General features: G+C 35.8%; 3 protein-coding genes across 3 annotated transcripts in view; 2 read left to right on the top strand and 1 right to left on the bottom strand.

Annotated features, from left to right (window-relative positions):
- Positions 1-532: 532 nt before the first annotated feature.
- LOC134659487 (zinc finger protein OZF-like) lies at positions 533-9,318 on the top strand. The gene is made up of 3 exons (XM_063515131.1): positions 533-595; positions 870-2,084; positions 9,156-9,318. Exons 2-3 carry the CDS (start codon positions 883-885, stop codon positions 9,316-9,318), a joined length of 1,365 nt encoding a protein of 454 aa, XP_063371201.1. The 5' UTR covers positions 533-595; positions 870-882.
- Positions 9,319-11,050: 1,732 nt separating this feature from the next.
- LOC134659787 (uncharacterized) lies at positions 11,051-12,365 on the bottom strand. The gene has a single exon (XM_063515490.1). The coding sequence runs from the start codon at positions 12,320-12,322 to the stop codon at positions 11,051-11,053; it is 1,272 nt and encodes a 423-aa protein (XP_063371560.1). The 5' UTR covers positions 12,323-12,365.
- Positions 12,366-12,866: 501 nt separating this feature from the next.
- Positions 12,867-23,580, top strand: part of LOC134659519 (programmed cell death protein 4) — a 31,552-nt gene continuing 20,838 nt past the window's right edge. Inside the window, exon 1 of the mRNA XM_063515182.1 lies at positions 12,867-13,332. Coding sequence (XP_063371252.1) covers positions 13,071-13,332 — 262 coding nt within the window. The 5' untranslated portion in view covers positions 12,867-13,070. The remainder of the gene's footprint in view (positions 13,333-23,580) is intronic.

The following is a 23,580-nucleotide window of genomic DNA, read 5'->3' on the forward strand; positions in this document are numbered from 1 at the left end:
ATGTAACTAAAAATACAAAAAGAAAGCTATGCGGTGGAAAGTAGCATGGGAGTCTTGCATTCACGACCGCTGAAAATATCGACTGAACTGAACTGAAATTCAACGGTGTTGCTAGCAGGGAGAGCTTTCGTTTTACCCTAATAGTGGGGAAAATAAAAACTTTTACCACGTTTTTATTTTCCTGAAATAATACTTACAATACAGTAATTATTTTAACAATTCGTCTTTTGGGGTGTAAAAATTAGGTTTGATAATAATTTAAGTACATTTCAAAAGTTTTATTTTTTAGTTTTTTCCATTTTATTAGAAACACTTTCTTCGTGTACTCGAACGTCAGATTAAACGTCATTTGCGTTTATTTGTCATAGTGTTTCATTTGTCTTCTTTTGATAAATTTTAAAATATTACAGCAAACCACATTAAACTGTAAATCCACAAGATACAGTTCAATGATGTTTAAAATATTATAGATATCTCTCAGGAAAGTAAGTAAACTAGCATTTTAATTGTGATAAAATTATGTTCCGTGTCATAATTGTATTCCGATTTTATTAATATTTCTGACTGTAGTGTGTACTATTTGCAGCAATTTAAGGTAATTTAGAAACGAGGCATTGTTTTGCTATACATTTAATATGTTGCCATTTAAATTTAACAGTTTATTGTAAGTTTAATAAAATGTAAGTTTTGTTATACATAATAAAATATTCACTTAATAAAACCTATTCTTGAAGCAAAAACGGTCTAGTACTTTCAAATTAATATACAACATGGTTTTACAACATTTAAACATGGTTTGGCTTATTAAATACCTATTTAATGCAGTCTTATATCACTGAAATCAACTTGTTTCAATTTATTTATTCCAGAATAACCACAAATATGGAGAAAGCACAAAACTCACTGACCAAAGCAGATACAAATCCTTCATGCAAACATAAATGCCTCATTTGCAGCAAAGGATTTTCACAAAAAAGCAGCTTTCTGTCACATTTCAAACTACATACAAAATCTGACTTGTACCAATGTGATTACTGTCTTAAGTCCTACACGAGAAAGTCTACTTTAGAACAACACATCAGGAAACATACTAAATCAAATATCTTCCAATGTGAACTATGTGATAAGTATTATACAGTTAAAGCAAAACTGCGGAATCATGTAAGAAGTCATCAGAATGTAAAAGTTTTTGCCTGCCATATATGTAATCAAAGCTATACATATAAGCATAGCCTGGCATCTCATTTGCTTTCGCATAAAGGTCTCATACACACTTGTGAATATTGTGGCAAAGTGTACAGGAATAAAGCGAATGTAGAAAGACATTTATTGACACATAAAGGTTTAAAAACGTTTGAATGTAATGTGTGTTTAAAGAAATTCTACCAAAAGGTACATTTGCTGAAGCATTTGGTTATCCATAGTGGGGAGAAGAGATTCCTATGCCCTGTTTGCGGCAAAAGTTTTAGTAGAAAAGACAGTTTGGTGAAACACGGTAAAATGCATACTATAAAATATAAAGACAATAATATAGAAATGCTAGATGCTAATAGAGATGATATTGATGATAATATTATAGTACAAAGAATTTACAAACTTAGTAATAAGAGAAATGACAATATAACAGATAATTATGAAATTGATGACAACCAAGGTGGATTTCAAAATAGTAATATCATAGATGATAAAGATTTTATAAACACAAGTTTCACTTCCAATTATGATGAAAACACAAATGATATCAGTAAAGTTAACATAAAAACAAATGACATCATTCCAAATATGATTTCAAAATTAGAAGATACAAAACATAAATGCGCAATATGCAATAAGGGTTACAAGCACGCAAAATCATTGAAACTACATACAAGACTACACACATTAGACGCATTAGTGTGTGAGATATGTTCAAAAGTGTTTGCTGTGTTTAGCAAGTATGAAGCACATAAGCTGTCTCATATGGGTGTGAAGCTGTTTGGATGTGAGTTGTGCGAGAAGAGGTTCACAGCGAGGCACTCTTTGGAGGCGCACTACAGGGCACATAATGGAGAGAAGCCGGTGCAGTGTGCGGAGTGTGGGATGAGGTACCTATGTTTAAAATTTGCTGTTACAGTAGATCAATAATTTCTTCCTGTTCTGTCAGAACAGCTAGGAGACTACATTAACTGAAGCAGAATACATAGTTACTTAGAAAATGTTGTAACAATTTTTATTGTATTTTATATGGGTTGTTACCACCTGATCACCAAGTTGTCACCACTATAGTTCGGTTTTTTAGCATTAGAAAGAACTTGCAAGAAAGTAAGCGATATTAACATGTCTTTTAATTGAAAAACGCTTTTTAAAAATCAAAAACTATTACTTATGAAAGCAGAAGAATATAAATGATCGTATTAGATTCATAATTGTTACATATTTGCCGTAACTTATTTTTAAAATGTGTTTATCAATTAAAAGACACATCAAGATTGTTTACCTTATTTCTAATGCTATAAATAACAACTAGCATTATTTCTCTCAATTTACTCCTGGAAACAACAAACAAAGAAACCAATTCCCAATAGTTACCACCAAAGTGAATTAGTGGTAACTGCTGGAAATTAATTTTCTCAGTTGAGACAGGTGAGAAAAAAATATCTTAATTGTTACCACTGCCAGGCGTGGCTCACTACGCGAATTCGTCGCGTCGCTACAAGTAAATGCGGCCCACACCAGTTTTGGTAGATAGCCATAGTAGTTGCCGCGCACCGCTACGGAACGGACGCCTGCTCGCGCTTGCGCCACCTAACGGTCATATTTCATATATTTATTGCATCCATGGTAAGTAGGTACACAGGTGTTACATAGGTAATAGTTGTTTCACATGGGCCCTGGTAGGGCACGGCAGTATTCTTAAATCTATTGAGTTTGAGTACAGTACATGCTAGTTTCATTTTAAAGTATTACAAATATTATATCATTATTACTATCGTCAAAACAATTTATCAAATTATATGTCACTAAATGTTCATGCTTAAAAAATTGTTACAGTTTATGTCAAAAATATCAATAGGTATATAATGTTAATTTAATCTAATTTCTAATTAAATATACCTACTAAACTACATAATAATTACATTTCATCTTCCAAGAAGTCATTAAGATTAAAATAGCATTTGTTGATTAAAAAGTCCTTCAACTGCTTATTGAATAGCGCGTCTGAAGTTTGCAATTTAAGGTTGTCGCTGATTTTATTGTAAATTTTGATTGCCATCATGTTTGGGCTTGATTTGTGTAGCTTTAGTACAGAACTTATGGGTGGCGCCAGGTTATTCTTAAATCTACTTTCGAAACGTCGAGGACAGTCGGCAATTTTAGGGAAGAATTCTGGGTATTTCCTGACGAACTTACAGATTTCTAAAATGTAAATTGATGTCAACGTCAAAATTTTGTATTTAATAAAGTAGGGTCTGCAATTGTCGAGGTATTTAGTGTTGGCTAGTATCCGTACGCACTGCTTCTGAAGAACAAATATATCGTTTATGTCAGTACTGTTTCCCCAAAGAATTATCCCGTAATTGAGCCATGAGGAAGCATAGGCGTAGTAGGCAGTCAAAGCGCATTGAAGATTGGTAGATTTTTTTAGTTCTCTAATGACATATATAAAACTAGACATTTTATTTTTGATTTTATTTAGATGTGATTTCCAGTTGATATGAGAATCTATGTCTATTCCAAGAAGAGTAAAAGCGTCTACACATTCTAGGGTTTGTCCGTTGAATGATATGAATATCTGTCGTAATAGACGCGTTAGAGAGTGAACCTTCTGTACTTACCCAGGTACTATTATTTATTCTGTGCTATTGTAGGCGGGGGAAGAAAAAATTTTGCTTGCATTAATTCGTACAGTTTCGAAAGCTTTTTCTAATCAATATTTAGGGTTTACAGATGCCCACGATACGATTATCTCGAGTACCGTAATTGAGCTCTTCATGAAATTAATGACCCTAGGGTCAATATATAGAACACTATACAGACTAAGTCATACAGTCGGGATAATGTATCAATTATATGTCTTAAGTTAGTTCATGATTAATAACAAAGAAATCCCGAGAGTTTCCTGTGAGCTGTGTACAGTAAGCTCAATCTATAGTTATTTTTTAAATAATCGATATAAATGTAACTTAAAAATTCCTACACAATTCGAAAATTTGATGATTAGGTCATAATATTAATCTCAATTGATATGGAAATTTGCACCACTCGGATACCGTGAGATCTATTTATTATGATTTTTAATTTTTTATTTTATGCTTAAAAAATATGTTTATTCATCCTACACTCGAAAATTTTATATTTCTACAATTATCTGTTTATTTAACACGTGTTATCAAAAAAATATTGGAATAATAACAAGTGCTTTGCGAGAAATCAAAATAAATAACAAATAACTTGAGACCAATACTTTTAAAATTGCTACGCTTAAAATAGCTACGTTCAAAAAGCCTAATGACAATACATTGAAAGTCAATATAAAAAAAAAAGTCACCTTTCTCACTTGTTTGACCCTGACATATCCCATCCATACAAGTGTCAAGAGTGACGTTCCTTCAAAAACGTCACTTTTGTCACTTGTTTGACACTGCCATAGCCCATCCATACATGTCAAAAGTGACGTTTCTACAAAAACGTCACTTTTGTCACTTGTTTGACACTGACATAGCCCATCCATACAAGTGTCAATAGTGACGTTTCTAAAAAAACGTCACTTTTGTCACTTGTTTCACACTGCCATAGCCCATCCATACATGTCAAAAGTGACGTTTCTTCAAAAACGTCACTTTTGTCACTTGTTTAACACTGACATAGCCCATCCATACAAGTGTCAAGAGTGACGTTTCTAAAAAACGTCAATTTAGTCACTTGTTTGACACTGACATATCCCATCCATACAGGTGTCAAAAGTGACGATTCTTAAAAAAAACGTCACTTTTGCCACTTGTTTGACACTGACATAGCCCATCCATACATGTCAAAAGTGACGTTTCTTTAAATAAAAAAGTCACTTTTGTCACTTGTTTGACACTGACATATCCCATCCATACATGTCAAAAGTGACGTTTCTTTAAAAAAAAGTCACTTTTGTCACTTGTTTGACACCGACATATCCCATCCATACAAGTGTCAAAAGTGACGTTTCTTAAAAACAAACGTCACTTTTGTCACTTGTTTGACCCTGACATATCCCATCCATACAAGTGTCAAGAGTGACGTTTCTTCAATAACGTCACTTTTGTCACTTGTTTGACACTGACATAGCCCATCCATACATGTCAAAAGTGACGTTTCTTTAAAAAAAGTCACTTTTGTCACTTGTTTGACACTGACATATCCCATCCATACATGTAAAAGTGACGTTTCTTTAAAAAAAAAAGTCACTTTTGTCACTTGTTTGACACCGATATATCCCATCCATACAAGTGTCAATAGTGGCGTTTCATAAAAAACGTCACTTTTGTCACTTGTTTGACACTGACATATCCCATCCATACAAGTGTCAAGAGTGACGTTTCTTCAAAAACGCCACTTTTGTCACTTGTTTGACACTGACATAGCCCATCCATACTTGTCAAAAGTGACGTTTCTTTAAAAAAAGTCACTTTTGTCACTTGTTTGACACTGACATATCCCATCCATACAAGTGTCAAGAGTGACGTTTCTTAAAAACACGTCACCTTTCTCACTTGTTTGACCCTGACATATCCCATCCATACAAGTGTCAAGTGACGTTTCTAAAAAAAAACGTCACTTTAGTCACTTGTTTGACACTGACATATCCCATCCGTACAAGTGTCAAAAGTGACGTTTTTGTTTGAAGAAACGTCACTTTTGATAGTTCATGAACGATCAAAAATCGTGATATTAAATAAAATTATCAGTTTCGTACGGTAGTTCCCACGCTAGCCCAGTGCGGATTGGGGACTTCACATACACCTTTGAATGTCTTCGCGGTACGCTAGACTTTTTAAACTTAGGTTAGCTAAACGTGGGACACATTTCGTTAGAAATTTCGCAATTTATACATTTTAAACTTAGGTCAGTTGAGATACGTCAAATGTTAGTTATAGAAACGATATGGATCGGATATATCAGTGTCAACAAGTGTCAAAAGTGACGATTCTTAAAAAAAACGTCACTTTTGCCACTTGTTTGACACTGACATAGCCCATCCATACATGTCAAAAGTGACGTTTCTTTAAATAAAAAAGTCACTTTTGTCACTTGTTTGACACTGACATATCCCATCCATACATGTCAAAAGTGACGTTTCTTTAAAAAAAAGTCACTTTTGTCACTTGTTTGACACCGACATATCCCATCCATACAAGTGTCAAAAGTGACGTTTCTTAAAAACAAACGTCACTTTTCTCACTTGTTTGACCCTGACATATCCCATCCATACAAGTGTCAAGAGTGACGTTTCTTCAATAACGTCACTTTTGTCACTTGTTTGACACTGACATAGCCCATCCATACATGTCAAAAGTGACTTTTCTTTAAAAAAAGTCACTTTTGTCACTTGTTTGACACTGACATATCCCATCCATACATGTAAAAGTGACGTTTCTTTAAAAAAAAAAAGTCACTTTTGTCACTTGTTTGACACCGATATATCCCATGCATACAAGTGTCAATAGTGGCGTTTCATAAAAAACGTCACTTTTGTCACTTGTTTGACACTGACATATCCCATCCATACAAGTGTCAAGAGTGACGTTTCTTAAAAACACGTCACCTTTCTCACTTGTTTGACCCTGACATATCCCATCCATACAAGTGTCAAGTGACGTTTCTAAAAAAAAACGTCACTTTAGTCACTTGTTTGACACTGACATATCCCATCCATACAAGTGTCAAAAGTGACGTTTTTATTTGAAGAAACGTCACTTTTGACAGTTCATGTACGACCAAAAATCGTGATGTTAAATAAAATTATCAGTTTCGTACGGTAGTCCCCACGCTAGCCCAATGCGGTTGGGGACTTCACATACACCTTTGTATTTCTTCGCGGTACGGTAGACTTTTTAAACTTAGGTAAGCTAAACGTGGGACACATGTCGTTACAAGTTTCGCAATTTATACATTTTAAACTTAGGTCAACTGGACGTAGGAAAAAAGGTCGTTAGTATTTTCGTGTGACAAAAGTGACGTTTTTTATGAAACGCCACTATTGACACTTGTATGGATGGGATATATCAGTGTCAACAAGTGTCAAAAGTGACGATTCTTTAAAAAAAAACGTCACTTTTGTCACTTGTTTGACACTGACATAGCCCATCCATACATGTCAAAAGTGACGTTTCTTTAAATAAAAAAGTCACTTTTGTCACTTGTTTGACACTGACATATCCCATCCTTACATGTCAAAAGTGACGTTTCTTTAAAAAAAGTCACTTTTGTCACTTGTTTGACACCGACATATCCCATCCATACAAGTGACGTTTCTTAAAAACAAACGTCACTTTTCTTACTTGTTTGACCCTGACATATCCCATCCATACAAGTGTCAAGAGTGACGTTTCTTCAAAAACGTCACTTTTGTCACTTGTTTGACACTGACATAGCCCATCCATACATGTCAAAAGTGACGTTTCTTTAAAAAAAAGTCACTTTTGTCACTTGTTTGACACTGACATATCCCATCCATACATGTAAAAGTGACGTTTCTTTAAAAAAAAATGTCACTTTTGTCACTTGTTTGACACCGATATATCCCATCCATACAAGTGTCAATAGTGGCGTTTCATAAAAAACGTCAATTTTGTCACTTGTTTGACACTGACATATCCCATCCATACAAGTGTCAAGAGTGACGTTTAAAAGTCACTTTTGTCACTTGTTTGACACTGACATATCCCATCCATACAAGTGTCAAGAGTGACGTTTCTTAAAAACACGTCACCTTTCTCACTTGTTTGACCCTAACATCCCATCCATACAAGTGTCAAGTGACGTTTCTAAAAAAAAACGTCACTTTAGTCACTTGTTTGACACTGACATATCCCATCCATACAAGTGTCAAAAGTGACGTTTTTATTTGAAGAAACGTCACTTTTGACAGTTCATGAACGACCAAAAATCGTGATGTTAAATAAAATTATCAGTTTCGTACGGCAGTCCCCACGCTAGCCCAATGCGGATTGGGGACTTCACATACACCTTTGAATTTCTTCGCGGTACGGTAGACTTTTTAAACCTAGGTCAGCTAAACGTGGGACACATGTCGTTACAAGTTTCGCAATTTATACATTTTAAACTTAGGTCAACTGGACGTAGGAAAAAAGGTCGTTAGTATTTTCGTGCACTAGCAGACATTTAATTGCTGGTGACTGTACGCGTACGCTCGTATAAAACGCTACTCTGTAACCGCCCTAAGATACCTTCATCCTATCCAATCCGTTGCTTTGCGGCCGTGCGGCCTTGAGGTATCGCCATCGCTTCCCCTCCCGCCCCGCGCCGATCATTTAAATAATTTAACGATAGCCATTTTTACAATTGTGACAAAAGCTCATTGTATTAATAGGAGATTCTTTGACGTTGTGATAACATTAATTACAGGCTGTATGGTGCATTAAAAAAATATACTGTAGAATTAATGCGCGTGGGGTAAAATACGTTATACTTGTTTAAAAAATAGTAAAAATAAAATCCCCTGGTTTTTTATTTTATTAGATTGAGTAGAATAATTGGCGTAACAATATAGTGGAAAATCACCAAGTGTTTAATTAATGTTGTATTGTAATTATTTATTTCAAACATTTTTATTGCTCGTGACGTATGCACCACTAAAAAAGTGGTGCATATTTTACTTACAGTGTAAAATATTTAGTTATGCCTTTTGAACAAAAAATCGCTACTGTAGAATTTGATGTTTACATCTTTTTAAAAACTAAATTTTTAAATTTTTTTTTTCCAAAAATCTCAATATATTTTTTAGAGATTACTTTACACATACATTCACAAAATAGTGTTCTATTATATTCCAAACACAAATATACTGTAGGATATAATGTGATGCTCTCGAACAATTTAAAGTTTAGTAACCGGCCTATTGGTAACAACTTGATAGTAACTAGTGGGAATAACCTGAATTATCATGTATCCCTTTTTCACAGGTTCACAAAGCAAAGCTCCCTCACCCGGCATTCGGGCGCACACCGACCGCACAGGCCGACGCGCGCACACCGACCACCCGGCGAGCTGCTGTGCGCCGCATGCGGCCGCCGGTTCCGTAGGCAGGACGCGCTCCGTGTTCATATGAGGACTTGCCTTAAATAACATTGTTTGTGTACTAATATGAAATAAAATATATGAAAAAGGAAAATCTTAGATTTTTATTGAAGTTAAAGTGGATGAAAGATTTTTTTGTCATTTGTTGCCTATGCCAGGTGACCGCCGCCATACCATACCTGAGCACACTACTACAATGTATTTTATCAGTTCTTATAACAAAGTATGCCACTATCATCCCCTGGGCAATGGGATAGATATGGGATACAATAATTATTATCTACACACCCAAGCTGACACCATAGGCATAGAGTTAATATATAGTAATGGGTGTTTGCAACTATACAGAGTGTACAAGTATGAACCTAGTTAGTATCAAACATAGACTAGGAATCAAGACAGAGCTTAGAGCAATTATTTCATGAAACCGATGCTGCCAAAAGACTGGGGTGCGTGATTGGTCCGTTCAAAGACACGTGCCAATCACGGCACGCACGGGATTCTGACACTTTGACTCGAAGATGGAATAAAACTACCGTATATTTGTGGCAGAGGTAGTGTTACTATGCTCAGTCTAGAGGATGTCTTGTCTGTGGTAAAGTCAAAATATACTTTTTTCTACTCCAGCACTTAAATGTGTCAATTAAATGACTGACAGTGACATCTAAAGCAATGTCATTTGAATGCTTTGTCTATAGGCTCATAAGATGACTGCTAGCAGTCATCTTATGAGTATAATACAACTGCTTTATTTTTTTTAAAGATACAAGTTCCGATCATCTTGATTGAAAGAGGTATGTTTTCATTTACAATAATAACTCTTTTTTTTTTTAAATAATAACTCAATTTTTTTTAAATAATAACTCTTTTTTTTTAATAATAACTCTTTTTTTTTTAATAATAACTTTTTTTTTTTTCTTTTTTTTTTTTGCTGCAGCTGTCATAGAAAAAGTAATGTATGCAACAGCTCATAATTGGTTCTTAAAATTCTCGGGTCTTTTTTTACAAAACTCGACTACGTCTCGTTTTGTAACTTCGACCCTTGAATTTTAAGAACCCTTATTATATCACTGTTGCATAAACTACTATATTCATGTAGGCCTAGCAACAAGCACTTATGATCAAATAAAACTACTCTATTCTCAATTCAAGTGGTTTATTGTACATAGTTACAAATACATTACTCATACATTAATATTTACAAGTTAAGGAAAGCTAATAATAATCACGTAGTAACACAATGGACCCTTCTAACTTTGGCTTTCAGGTAGAGTCAGGTAACATAGCTATAAACTTGGTTTTATCACCTCCTAAGTGTAAGGCCTGAGTGGGCGCTCGAGTTGGGCGTGCAGCGGGGCGGGGCGTGCGGCGTGCATGTTAAACAAATGCAAGCGTATAGGAGCGGCCTTAGTGCACGCTGCTCACATCACGTGTGAGCTGACGCCACGCTGCACGCCCCGCCGAACGCTCCGCTTCGAGCGTCCACTCAGGCCTTACACTAAGGCCCAGCCGCCCAGCCATACAAATAAAAAATCCAAAATTTGCCACTGTAATTTGAACGTATAGTATAGGAAATAGAGTTGATTTTGCATTATTTGAAAACTGAATGAAACAATGCAAAAGCGACACTGTTCCAATTGAATATAATTTAAATTACATCAACCTGAAGAAGGACTATAGGTAGGACCTTGGGCCTTATGTGGTTACAATAGCAAAGTACACAGTAAATACAGTAAGCATGCGTGTGCGACGTGCATGTGAGCGTGCACTATAGTTATAGTTATAAATCTATAGTAATACATTCAAATTTACAAACATTTACAATCAAGCTATTTTCACCAAAATTAAATGTTTGATAAGGCTCATACAACTTGAAAATACTATCTACACTAAAAACACAATTATTTACATAACTATTGTTGATCAAAATTAAAAACACCTCATTATTTATATCCATAGTGTCCAGTAAATAACTTCCATATTTAAATTCGACTTTTTGAATTCGGAACACTAAGTGTTCTCCTTTAGGAATTTTGAAATTGGAATTATCAGCCAGGAACCTTTCATGTTGCCATAGAGAAATGTTAGCACTGTGTTTTTTTAAAAGAAAACACAGTCTGTATGCCAGACCATCTTTCTTATATCTTATTTTCTTTGATTTTTCAGCTTCTATTGCAGAATTGTCTGTGGAATTAGTGTGTTTTACTGTTTTTAAGCTACTTTCATTTGGAGTCATCTGAGTTATGGATATTATTTCCACATCATCATTAGAAGTATTCTGCGGTGTAGGAGTATCGGCAATTGAAACTTGCGAACAATTTTCAGAACTAAACTGATTATCAAAGAATGATTTAACTTTTTTTATTAAATCTTTTTTACTAGAGCTTTTCGAGCTTTCATTACTATGTCTGTCTTCTAGTTGTAAAGAATTCTGTGTTTCTAATATTGGAGTATTTTCAATTTCTATCTTAATGTTATTATCTTGTATTCTTCGGTCACGTGGAAAATAGTGACAAAGTACGGGAGAAATACTCCTTTTCTCTGTATGGATTTTATTATCATTCTTACTTTCACTAAACAATGTTTTTCTCACCTTAGGACTGTGAAGAGGTGATGTAAATTTCTGAGCTAGTACAGGACTCTTGATGCTAATATTAGCTCTTTGTGTACCAGTACAGAGCACAGGCGACGTCAGATTAGCTTTATAGTGGTTATATTCAGCTGATTTTGGTATTGAATATGTATTGTCAAGAACATTTTCAATCGGCTTACATTTAGTTTTACAAGTTAAAACTGGCGATTTACCACCTTCAGTGTGTTTAGTCACGTCAATTATAGTGATACCCAAGTTAGAAACGTTGCTGGGAACCTTTGATTTGCGTTTTCTTTTACGATTTAGTTTCTTGTAGGTTATGTTATTGAAATTCGCTTTGTTGTCGACATCTTCGAACTCGCTGGAGTCACTTGATGACCAGATTATCTCTTCTGAATATTCTTGCGAATTCAATAAGCGAAACTTTGTAGAAAATAGATTTTCTTTCTGTTTTTTCATTTTAAATTAGAGTACAAAACAATAACAATAGCGTTGACGAATGACATTTTTTTTTTTTAAAGATCACCTTTTTGCAGTGATGCACCTGGTGTCGATTGTGATGCAACATAATCGACCTAATTGTTACCATAATCTATTAGGCTGTGTTCCCCGATACAGGGATAACAAACTTTTTTTTTACATTATTTACCCAAATATTTGTCAGATTTTATTGTGACAACACTGAAATTTTTCTTATGTTGTCAACATTGACGACCCGTGGCGTTACTAATGTTTCGAGCTTTTGCACTTGAGCGTAAACTCGAATGTTATTCACTGATTCGAGTTTAAAGTGACTTTGTCTGGCAAGTTGTGAGACGAAAACGCAGTTATTTTTAATTTAAATGATCAACACTGAAGAATTCAAAATATAAGTGTATCTATAATTATGATTTATACAAAAAAGATTGCAAATAGAAAACTGAGCGTATGAAATAAAATTATACGATCATATTAAATGAGTACTCATGGTAGCACAGCAAGATGTCATGTTGGCAGCTGCACAACTACCGCTTGTTATTTACCAAACTTCACACCGGTGTGCGCTCTCAAAACAAATCGTGCTCGCTGGAACCTATTGTTTATCAGTGCGTTAAAAACCCATTTTATCTTAGCGTTTCTTTAAAATAAATCCAAATAGACTCTCACTAGTGCTGATTGTTGCTAATAAGAACCCTCGTTTAACCCGCGTCAGTTATATCTCGCCACGATGGAAGTCGAGCCCATCGTTTCCGAACTAGAAAACGTGGCGGCGAGTGATACTGATAACGCGAAGCCGGCGGACGAGGGCGCCGGGGACGCCGCGACGTCCCACTCTGAGCGTCTCAAACGCCGTCATAGGAATAAGAAGCTCGCAAGAACCAACAGCAAGGAGGGCGGCGTTAGCACGCCGACGCCGCTCCCTAGATATAGAAGCTGGAAAAATAGCCGCCGACCGCGCAATGGCCACGGGCGCGGGCTGCCTAAAAAAGGTAAATTACTAATCTACCTTCAAACTACATCGCGTTTTAACCTGCCGGCAACGCGGTAGATTTTTCTAGAACCCATACGGCGTGAATTGAGCCGCGAATGGCTATTTACATAATATTTTGTTTACTACGCACCGGTGGTCACGTATATATTTTGAGTTGGTATTGCCGCATTTCTCAAGGTCACGAGGGCCCGGCCCTGCGCAGTTACGTCGTACGCTGTTATAGGGTTCCTCTTATCGATTGGCGTAGGTCACTAATAAGTCGACGTCTTATTACGAAACGAGCTTGTAAACAACTTTCGATCGCTCAAGGCTATTTTAGGGCGACATCGGCAATCCTGCCGGTTTAAGAATAGCGTAGCCGGTTGGCTGAATGGAATATGGATAAAACTTTTTTTTTTAATTAAACGCATATGGGCCAAGGTCATTTATGTTTCCCATAGACACAACAAAGGGGTCTGCTTGTTGTATTTTTTTAGACCAGACAAACAGGTTTTCTGTTTTAATAAATTTTCTCGAGCAACTTTCTAACTTCTGTTCTGGGGGATAAGTTTTGTATTTTCTTTGAAATAATATGGAAATAATGCAGTCATCAATATCTTCAATATCAGCCTGGGGTCCGCTTGGAAGCTAATCCCGAGAATTTGTGTAGGCACTAGTTTTTACGAAAGCAACTGCCACCTTCCAACCCAGAGGACAAACTAGGCCTTGTTGGGATTCGTCCGGTTTCCTCATGATGTTTTCCTTCACTGAAAAGTGACAAATGAGAGGTATTATGTACATAAGTTCCGAAAACCTCATTGGTACGAGCTGGGGTTTGTATGTAATTATTATGTATAAGTAGTATTGTATGTAACCAAACAGTTCCATATGAAACTAGTCTAGTTACAAATCATTTACATTTTAGTAAAATAGAACCCTCAACCAAATCTATTCTTATGTTACTCTAACAATACAAATTTTCCACACTCCTAATTTCCTAAATTTATAACAAATTACCTCTAACCTGATAATTACTACATTTATAAGCTGTTGACAAGATAACCAAATCCCTGATAGTGCAACAAAAACAATGTTTACTAATATACCCACTAATAATACCTTCTCTTATCTTAAATACCTAACACACACACAACATACAAGAATAACTATTATGGTTGAACTTATAAGAGCTATATTTGATTGAGAATAAGTTTAAAATGGTAAACAACGCTTAAATAATATTCCCAATGTTATGACATTTATGTATGTATGGAATAACATTTGATATATTTCTGTTCTCCGTGCGGAAAACGTCAACTTACGGCACGCTGGCCTAAACGAAAGTGTGGCTTTTTGGTTTCGTCGCACAGAATAATAGTATATCCTCATGCTGCCCAATGTACATTAGGATGTACACTCAGTTTCGATGGAATGTCAACCTTAATTAAAAAGAAAATAGGTAGCATTTCATTAGTCTCGTAAACGTTTTGAACAAATGAAATTAAACCAAATGTAACTTCTTTGGCTTTAATTTTGTATGGTGGGCGGCTTGAGGCTATATACCCCGGTCAGTACTCAAGAAATCCTCAGATCACAATCTGAGACATTTTTTATTTTAGTGCCCTAGGAATGTAATCTACCACCAGGGACCGGAACCGGTTACCTTAACCGGGGTTTTTCATAGGGTTATTTTAGAAGTGGTTATAAAAACCCCTACCATAACGGTAACCGTCTGATAAGGTAACACTTTGATTCGGTAACCGTATCAGATTGAGTTAACCCCTGTTACCGGTAACCGAAATAAAAACCCAGTCTATTCTGTTACCTCATAATAAGGTTTTGAACCAGTTCAAACGATTGTAATCTTTACGCAGACTTAAATACAACTTATTATTGAATAACCGTGGTTGGCATGGGCGGTCTATGAAGGCTCCAGCACAAACAAGTTTTTTTGCCGGTAACTTCGCTTATTGACAATTCAAACAATATTGTACTTTGAGTCCTTACGCTAAAATTGAAAACATAAGTGAGCGATTACAGTATTATTTTGAAGCGAGCGAGAGCCGCAGCGCGGCCATTCCTTTGTTTATCTTTATACCTGTGTGTTCCTATTGTTTTTGTTAATTTCGGAGCAATTCTAGTTTAGAAATTTTTAGAAAAGGGGTTGCAAGTAAACAACATCATATCCTAGTAATATCTGGTATTATTTAGTTATATTTTATGCTACTTAGATTATTATTTTTATTTTCGGGTTCACACACATTTCATCTAACTAGTAATATTACTGGTACCTAGTTAGGTATAATTTATCTTAAGTGATTAAAAAAAGTCACTTTGTGATAAAGATACATGCGCTAGCGGATTGTGGTAGATATTTTACCATAGTTAACAAATGACATATGTACTAGTTATTATGATCTTATTTTATAATAAGCAATTAAAGTCTATTTTTTTATTCGGTAGACTAAAATGACATTTCATAGTATGAAATGAAATGACACATGATGTTCATACTATGAAATGTCATTTTAGTCTACCGAATAAAAAATAGACTTTAGTTTAAAATGTTTTCAGATGCGGTGAGTTGTATGAGCTAAAAGTCGTAATTTACCTTGTACCGCTTAATGCAGCGATCAGAAAATATATATCTATAGCAGTTATAAACTTATTTTAATACTACAAATCTTTCATTAATACCAGAATTCATTATACATTCATTGGGTATCTATAACATTGGTAGGTGAAATAGTTTTGATTAAATTAAATAGATACATACATACTTAGTAAGCAGTGTTGGGCATTCAAGAATAAAATCATTACTTAATAAGAATTTCTAAGAATAAAATCATGTTGATTTTATTCCCGTCAAAATTATTCAAATAATTTTGATCGGAAATAATTCGTATGTGAAAAAATTGAATAAGAATAATCTCATTCTTAATCAAATAAATATAATCATGATTTTATATTCTAAATAATATTCCTGGATTAAACATGTAGTCTGGGTGCCGTATAGGCGTTACGTATAGATAGAAGTAAATTAGACAAGAAACTACTATGTTTCTTGACTAATTTATACCTGATTTTATGCAATAAAATCTTACAAATTTAATTTACTGCCGCATAGTCTTGGTATTGGACGATTCCCGTATTTCTTTTAATGTCATAACTAAATCATCAGGTACAATTCAGCTGCTCTGAACGGATGGTGGATAGCGAAACTCTTCAATGGCTCACTGTGCCTAAATTAATGTAAAAAATAAAAAACCGGCCAAGTGCGAGTCTGACTCGCGCAGGAAGGGTTCCGCACCATTACGCAAAAACCAGCAAATAAATCACGTTTGTTGTATGGGAGCCCCACTTAGATATTTATTATATGCTGTTTTTAGTATTTGTTGTAATAGCAGCAACAGAAATTCATTATTTGTGAAAATTTCAACTGCCTAGCTATCACGGTTCATGAGATACAGCCTGGTGACAGACAGACGGACAGAGGAGTCTTAGTAATAGGGTCCCGTTTATACCCTTTGGGTACGGAACCCTAAAAAAGATGTTTTTAAAGGTAGGATAAGGAATGGCTCGATATGGTGTATTCCTATTTCTCCCCGCCGGGCACAGATGGGAATAGGCACTTCATTTAAATCATTCCCATATGTCCCCGCCTCATGTATCGCGGCGATCACGTTGGGCAGGAACAAATGGGGAAAATACTCATGATTTTTTTCTGTTTTCGAATTATGTTTATAGTTCGTTTTTTTTAGCATTAGAAAGAACTTGAAAGAAGGTAAGCGATTTTGACATGTCTTTTAATTGAAAAACACTTTTTAAAAACCATAACTATTACTTATGAAAGCAGAAGACTATAAAAGATCGTATTAGATTCATAATTGTTACATATTTACCGTAACTTATTTTTAAAATGTGCTTTTCGATTAAAAGACACATCAAGATTGTTTACCTTATTTCTAATGCTAAAAAAAAAATGAACGCTGTATGTGGTTTCAGGTGGCCTACCGCGAACCACGTTCGACGTGTTACCTCCCTGTCACACTTACGTACGAATTTACAAGTACGACAGAGAGGCAAGACGTCGAACGTGGTTCGCGGTAGGCGCTCAGTATCCGAGTTACTACCAAGACTTATGGTGTTTTTAAAAGCTCTTCTGATATTTAAAATTTGCATTTATTATTTAGACGGAAATTAACAGGTATTAATATCGTTTGACACAACGCTTGCCGCACGTGTTTAGCAAATGCTGACAAAGAATTCACCACGCCACGACTTAATCCTATTGTTATTGCCAATGAGTAATAAATGACGGTCTCAAGTGGAAACACGCCTGCAACTTTCTGCAAATCTATTTAATTATAGTGATAAGCGTAGAACTCTTTTCTTACCTGCAGTAATTTACTATCTCATTCACTTTCCGTAGGTGTGAAAGAGATAGCATACGTCAGACCTCAAGGCTGATAGGAATAATAAACAAAATACATACTTAATACGCAAAGAAATATACATTGAACCATCATAATTATAATTTCGCAGTTTACTTTCTATGTAGCTTCATTATAAAATTATCATCGCCGTTTCAAAAAATGTATCTATCTATCACAATAAAATCTTTTACGCTAAAAAAAATTCAAATCAATCCGACCATTGAAAAGAGGGGTGAAATTCATTTTACTATCTATATACATTGTACTACATATAATATGACGTATAATATGACCAAATAAATGCCATTTAACCTTGTTACCACTAACTCATGTATCTACAATTACATCAATTAGTCATGACACGGCAGAGCACTGATAACAATACTGTAGTGTAGTACAATAATAAGGCTTTATTGTTGTCACTATGACTCTTACCGCATTCTGCTTAATCCTAAATATCCTAATACAATAGAAAATACGACGACCTTTAAACATTCGGTGCACTTGCGTTGTAGCGCGTGCCAGCGGAGCGCAGCGTTTTGATTTAAATACGCATGTTGCTTCGCCTGTGTAGGTATATTTATTATCTTCATGTTATTAGGTACTAGGAAGTGCAAATAATTGACTTCATACATGAAAGATATTTTGCAGATTTTGTTCAATAGTCACCTTCAACAACACGAGAGTAATCTAGAGCAGACTTGGGCAAAAAATAACTTGAATAAGAATAAGAATAAAAACAGAAATTTCATTCTTAATCCAATCGATTTCAATAAGAATAATTCTTGCACTCGTTATTTTAGAATAAAATGAAAGTGAATAAATCATGACACTTTTATTTTAAATGAAAAAGACAAAACGGAATATTTATTCCAGATGTAGGATTATACTAAATAACGTTTTATTCAATTAGAATGTTATTCTGAATTAATTTAATTTTTGTAGTTACTACTACTTTTAATTGTGTAAGTTTCTAAAATAAATAAAACAAATAAAATAGATAAAACAAATAAAATAAATTATATTATTTTCATCTATTTTATTAGTATTGCATTTTAGTTTTTATATAATATTATAAGTATTAGTTTAATTTTTAAGTAGGTTTATTTTAATTTTAGTTAATAAAGCAAGAATAATATTTACAAAAAAACTAGACACATTTAAATAACTATTAGATGGTGGTTGTTTCGTGAAGTTGAGTTCCAGCGCTTTGTGTAAAACTATACCCGCTGTCTCACAAAAACCACTAATCTTCACACGAAGCCCGGCAGGCCCTGCCTCAAAGAAGCCTACAGCAAGTAAACAAACGATAAACTTACCACACCGCCAAAGCTTTTCGGTGGTCAGAGGAAGAGCGTCGCATTACCTAATTTACTTATTACTACATTTTTTATATCCCTTATATTATTGTAAGTTTTATACTAAGTCTATCTAACATCTTGTATATGCCTACTTTAAGTCAACCGGCCGTTTCGACAAATTTCCCTTGCCATTTATGTCACAAATCTTTTCAAAGTTCCCGCGGTCTCAATATCCATTTTTCCAAAACACACAGAATCTGTTTATCACAAAATGCTGCTCCAGCTTCGAGTTCGAGTCCATCGCTCTCTAATGAAGCCCCGCCACGTCCAAGTCTGCATCTCTACCTTAGTTACCTCAAAAATAGCTTTCCAGTTACAAAAAGAATTCCTAGCGGCGCTAGGATATGCGTTGCCACTCGCCTGTCCTATTTAATTGACCAATGCGTGACGGTAAACGACATGGATACATGGAGCAATCTCCTTACTTTTGTTTACAACACTTTACATGTCACTTCTGAGGACAAAAAGCTATCCTTAACTCAAAAAATCAAAAATAACTGTATAAAGCCTTTAGATTTGCCTTTTGACAAAACAGCTCGAGTAGGTCACAAGTTTTCTGCCTTCAACCTAGCAAAAACGGTAGAAAATAAGATTACTGACGGAGACTTGAAAGGCGCTGCTCGTATTTTGTTTTCCAGTGACATATTATCTCCAGATTCTACCGAAACCCTTACAGCCTTGCGTTCAAAGCATCCCTCAGCCTCCACTGTTCCGTTTTTCCTGGATCCACCAACTGCGATCGAAGAATGCCTCCAAGTCGAAGATAAGGATATAGTTGATGCAATTTATAATTTCAAAACCGGCTCAGCTGGAGGTCTTGATGGAATTTCACCACAACACCTTAAAGATCTCATAGCACACGGTGTTGGTGATGCCGGCAGAAAACTCATTATATCTTTAACTAACATGGTAAATCTTATGTTGAGTGGCCGTGTACATGCAGATATTGTCCCTATTCTCTACGGAGCCAATTTAATTGCTTTAACAAAAAAGGACGGTGGCGTGAGACCGATCGCAGTTGGATCGACGTTTAGGCGTTTGGCATCAAAAATTTCTGTTCGGCACATTATCTCAAAATTGCAGCATAGGTTCGAACCAGTACAATTAGGTTGTGGTACAAAAGGTGGTTGCGAGGCGGCTGTTCACGCGCTTCGCACATACCTCAGCAACGACCAATGCCAAGTTTTATTAAAGATTGACATCAAAAACGCATTTAACTCTGTGAATAGAGACACCCTGCTGGCGGAAATCAGGAATAACACCCCAGAGCTTTATAATTACCTCCTTCATTGTTACGCTGATCCTTCCAAATTAATGTACCGCAGTCATGAAATTTCTTCGGAAGTAGGATGCCAGCAGGGTGATCCCTTGGGGCCGGCTATCTTTTGTTTAGCTATCAACCCCATCATTCAAAATTTATCTTCTGATTTCAATGTCTGGTACCTGGACGATGGAACATTAGGAGGCAACTTGGAAACAGTCCTTTCGGATCTCTCCGTTCTCAAGTCCAAGTTCGAGTCCATAGGTCTAGACCTGAACTGTAATAAATGTGAACTATATATTCACGATCCGTCACTAAACCACTCGGACGTTACAGAGAAATTCAATACTATAACACCTAATGTTACCACTGTTACAAGAGATTCCCTTAGCCTCCTGGGGACTCCAATTTTTGACGTTTATTTTCCAACATTTATCAGTAACACCGTTTCCAAATTTCCAAATTACGCCGACCGTCTTCTAGAAATCAGCCCCCATTCAGCCCTCACCATTCTTAAATTTTGTCTTTTTGTTCCCCAGTTAATGTATGTGCTTCGCTGCAGCCCTTTCTGGAAACATGTAAATTTGCTGCTACCTATAGACTTCATGGTCCGGACTACCTTAGAGCGTATTCTTAATATAAAGCTATCCGATCAATCGTGGTTACAAGCGTCTCTACCCGTTCGGTACGGCGGGCTGGGCTTACGCAAAATCTCTAGCGTTTCACTGCCGGCATTTCTATCGTCCGTCCATAGCTCTGCTGATCTTGTAGGAAAAATCCTAAGGGTTTTACCCACAAACTATGAGATCACAGGCTTGGGCGATGCTAGAAATGCCTGGCTGTCTGCATGCCCGGGAATTGACCCTCCATATAATCTAAAATCACAGAGGAGCTGGGATGATGCTTTATCGAAATTAACGTATACCACATGTTTAGATAACAGCGAAGGAGCTGAACGCGCTCGTTTGATCGCAGTTGGTTGTAGGGACGCTGGCCACTGGCTCAACGCATATCCCTCACCCAATACTGGCACTCATCTAGACGGAAACACCCTCCGTGTGGCAGTTGGTCTACGCCTGGGGGTTCCAATCTGTGCGCCGCATATATGCCACTGTGGGAGTGATGTGGATCAGATGGGGCGTCATGGTCTGTCTTGCCAGCGAAGCGCGGGGCGATTGTCTCGTCACGCCGCGCTCAATGACATTATCCGCCGGTCTCTTGTCACCGTCAACGTGCCTGCGATACTCGAGCCGGCCGGTATAGCTCGGGACGATGGCAAGAGACCTGATGGTATGTCGCTGATTCCGTGGAGGATGGGACGAGTGTTGGTGTGGGACGCGACCTGCGTGGACACACTGGCACCGTCTCACCTTCACGGTACTACCAAGAAAGCGGGTGCTGCTGCCGAAGCTGCCGAGACCCTCAAGAGGCGGAAATACGGGGGTCTCGACGCCAATTACAACTTTATTCCTTTCGGTGTTGAGACCCTCGGTCCGTGGGGTCCGGGAGCTCAAAATCTATTTACATATTTGGCCAAACGGCTGGTTGAGGTCACTGGGGACAAAAGAGCTGGCAGCTTCCTCGCTCAACGAATAAGCGTTGCAATTCAGCGAGGAAATGCTGCCAGTATCTTTGGTACTATGCCCCAGGGGCCCTCTTTAGATATAGATTTTTAGTTTTCCTTTTTTAAGTAGTAGTTTTAGTTTTGTAGGTAGTTTTAATTTTATTTAGGTTACTTTATGTTGTTTATATATTTTAGTTTAGGTTTTAAATTTTTAATTCATAGTTAGTTGTAATGTTTTTTTATTATTACCTTTTAAGTTAAATAAATGAACTTTATCCTAATAAAATAAATAAGACAAATAAAATAAATAAAATAAATAAAATAAATAAAATATATAAAATATATCAAATATATAAACTATATAAAAATATATAAAATATAAATAAAATATGTAAAATGTTATATACATTCAAAATAATCAAAATAAATTATATAAATAAAATTAACAAAATTAATAACAAATAAAATAAATGAAATAAGTAAAATAAACAAAATAAAAAAATTTACATAATAAACAAAATAAAAAATTAACATAATAAACAAAATAAGTAAAATAAACAAAATAAGTAAAATAAACAAAAACATTAAAATAAACAAAAACATTAAAATAAGCAAAATTAAAAAAAATTACAAAAATAACAAAATAAACTATTAGTTCTATTAATAAATTAACTATTTCTTTTAGTAGGTATTTGACTGACGGCACATCACTAAATACGAATGTAGCAAACCAATAAGCAATCGATAATAAAGGTTACCATAACTGAATAAAAACCGGTTAAAAACCCCTAACAAAAACCCTAACGCGATGGGGTTTTGAGATTAACTCGGTTAAAGGTTAAGGTTACCGTTTCAATAAGCTTACCGTTACAATCAGGTAACAGTATGATAGGGTTACCGAATGATACGGTAACCGAATTGATTGGGTTACCGAATGGATAGGATTAAGCGTAAAGAGGGGTTTTCCGGTCCTTGTCTACCACTAGCTTTTTGAACGAACACATTGTGAGGAAACCTGCATACCTACATCCATGAAGAAATTGAAAGGTGTATGTGAAGTCCCCAACCGGCGTGTGGTCTAGTGTCTAGCCCTAGCCCTCTCGCACATGAGAGGAGGCCTGTGCCGAGTGGTGCTACTATTTTCCGAAAATCGTTTTTTCCTAGTTGCGATTTCTGCCATTCGCAAATTTTACCACTTTTTAGGGTTCCGTAGCCAAATGGCAAAAAACGGAACCCTTATAGATTCGTCATGTCTGTCTGTCTGTCTGTCTGTCTGTCTGTCTGTCTCTGTCCGTCTGTCCGCCGTATGTCACAGTCACTTTTCTCCGAAACTATAAGAACTATACTGTTGAAACTTGGTAAGTAGATGTATTCTGTGAACCGCATTAAAATTTTCACACAAAAAAAAAAAAAAAAACAATAAATTTTTGGGGTTCCCCATACTTAGAACTGAAACTCAAAATTTTTTTTTTCATCAGACCCATACGTGTGGGGTGTCTATGGATAGCTCTTTAAAAATTATATTGAGGTTTCTAATATCATTTTTTTCTAAACTGAATAGTTTGCGCGAGAGACACTTCCAAAGTGGTAAAATGTGTGTCCCCCCCCCCCCTGTAACTTCTAAAATAACAGAATGATAAAACTA

This window comes from Cydia amplana, chromosome 25, assembly GCF_948474715.1.
Source record: "Cydia amplana chromosome 25, ilCydAmpl1.1, whole genome shotgun sequence".
Taxonomy (NCBI): domain Eukaryota; kingdom Metazoa; phylum Arthropoda; class Insecta; order Lepidoptera; family Tortricidae; genus Cydia; species Cydia amplana.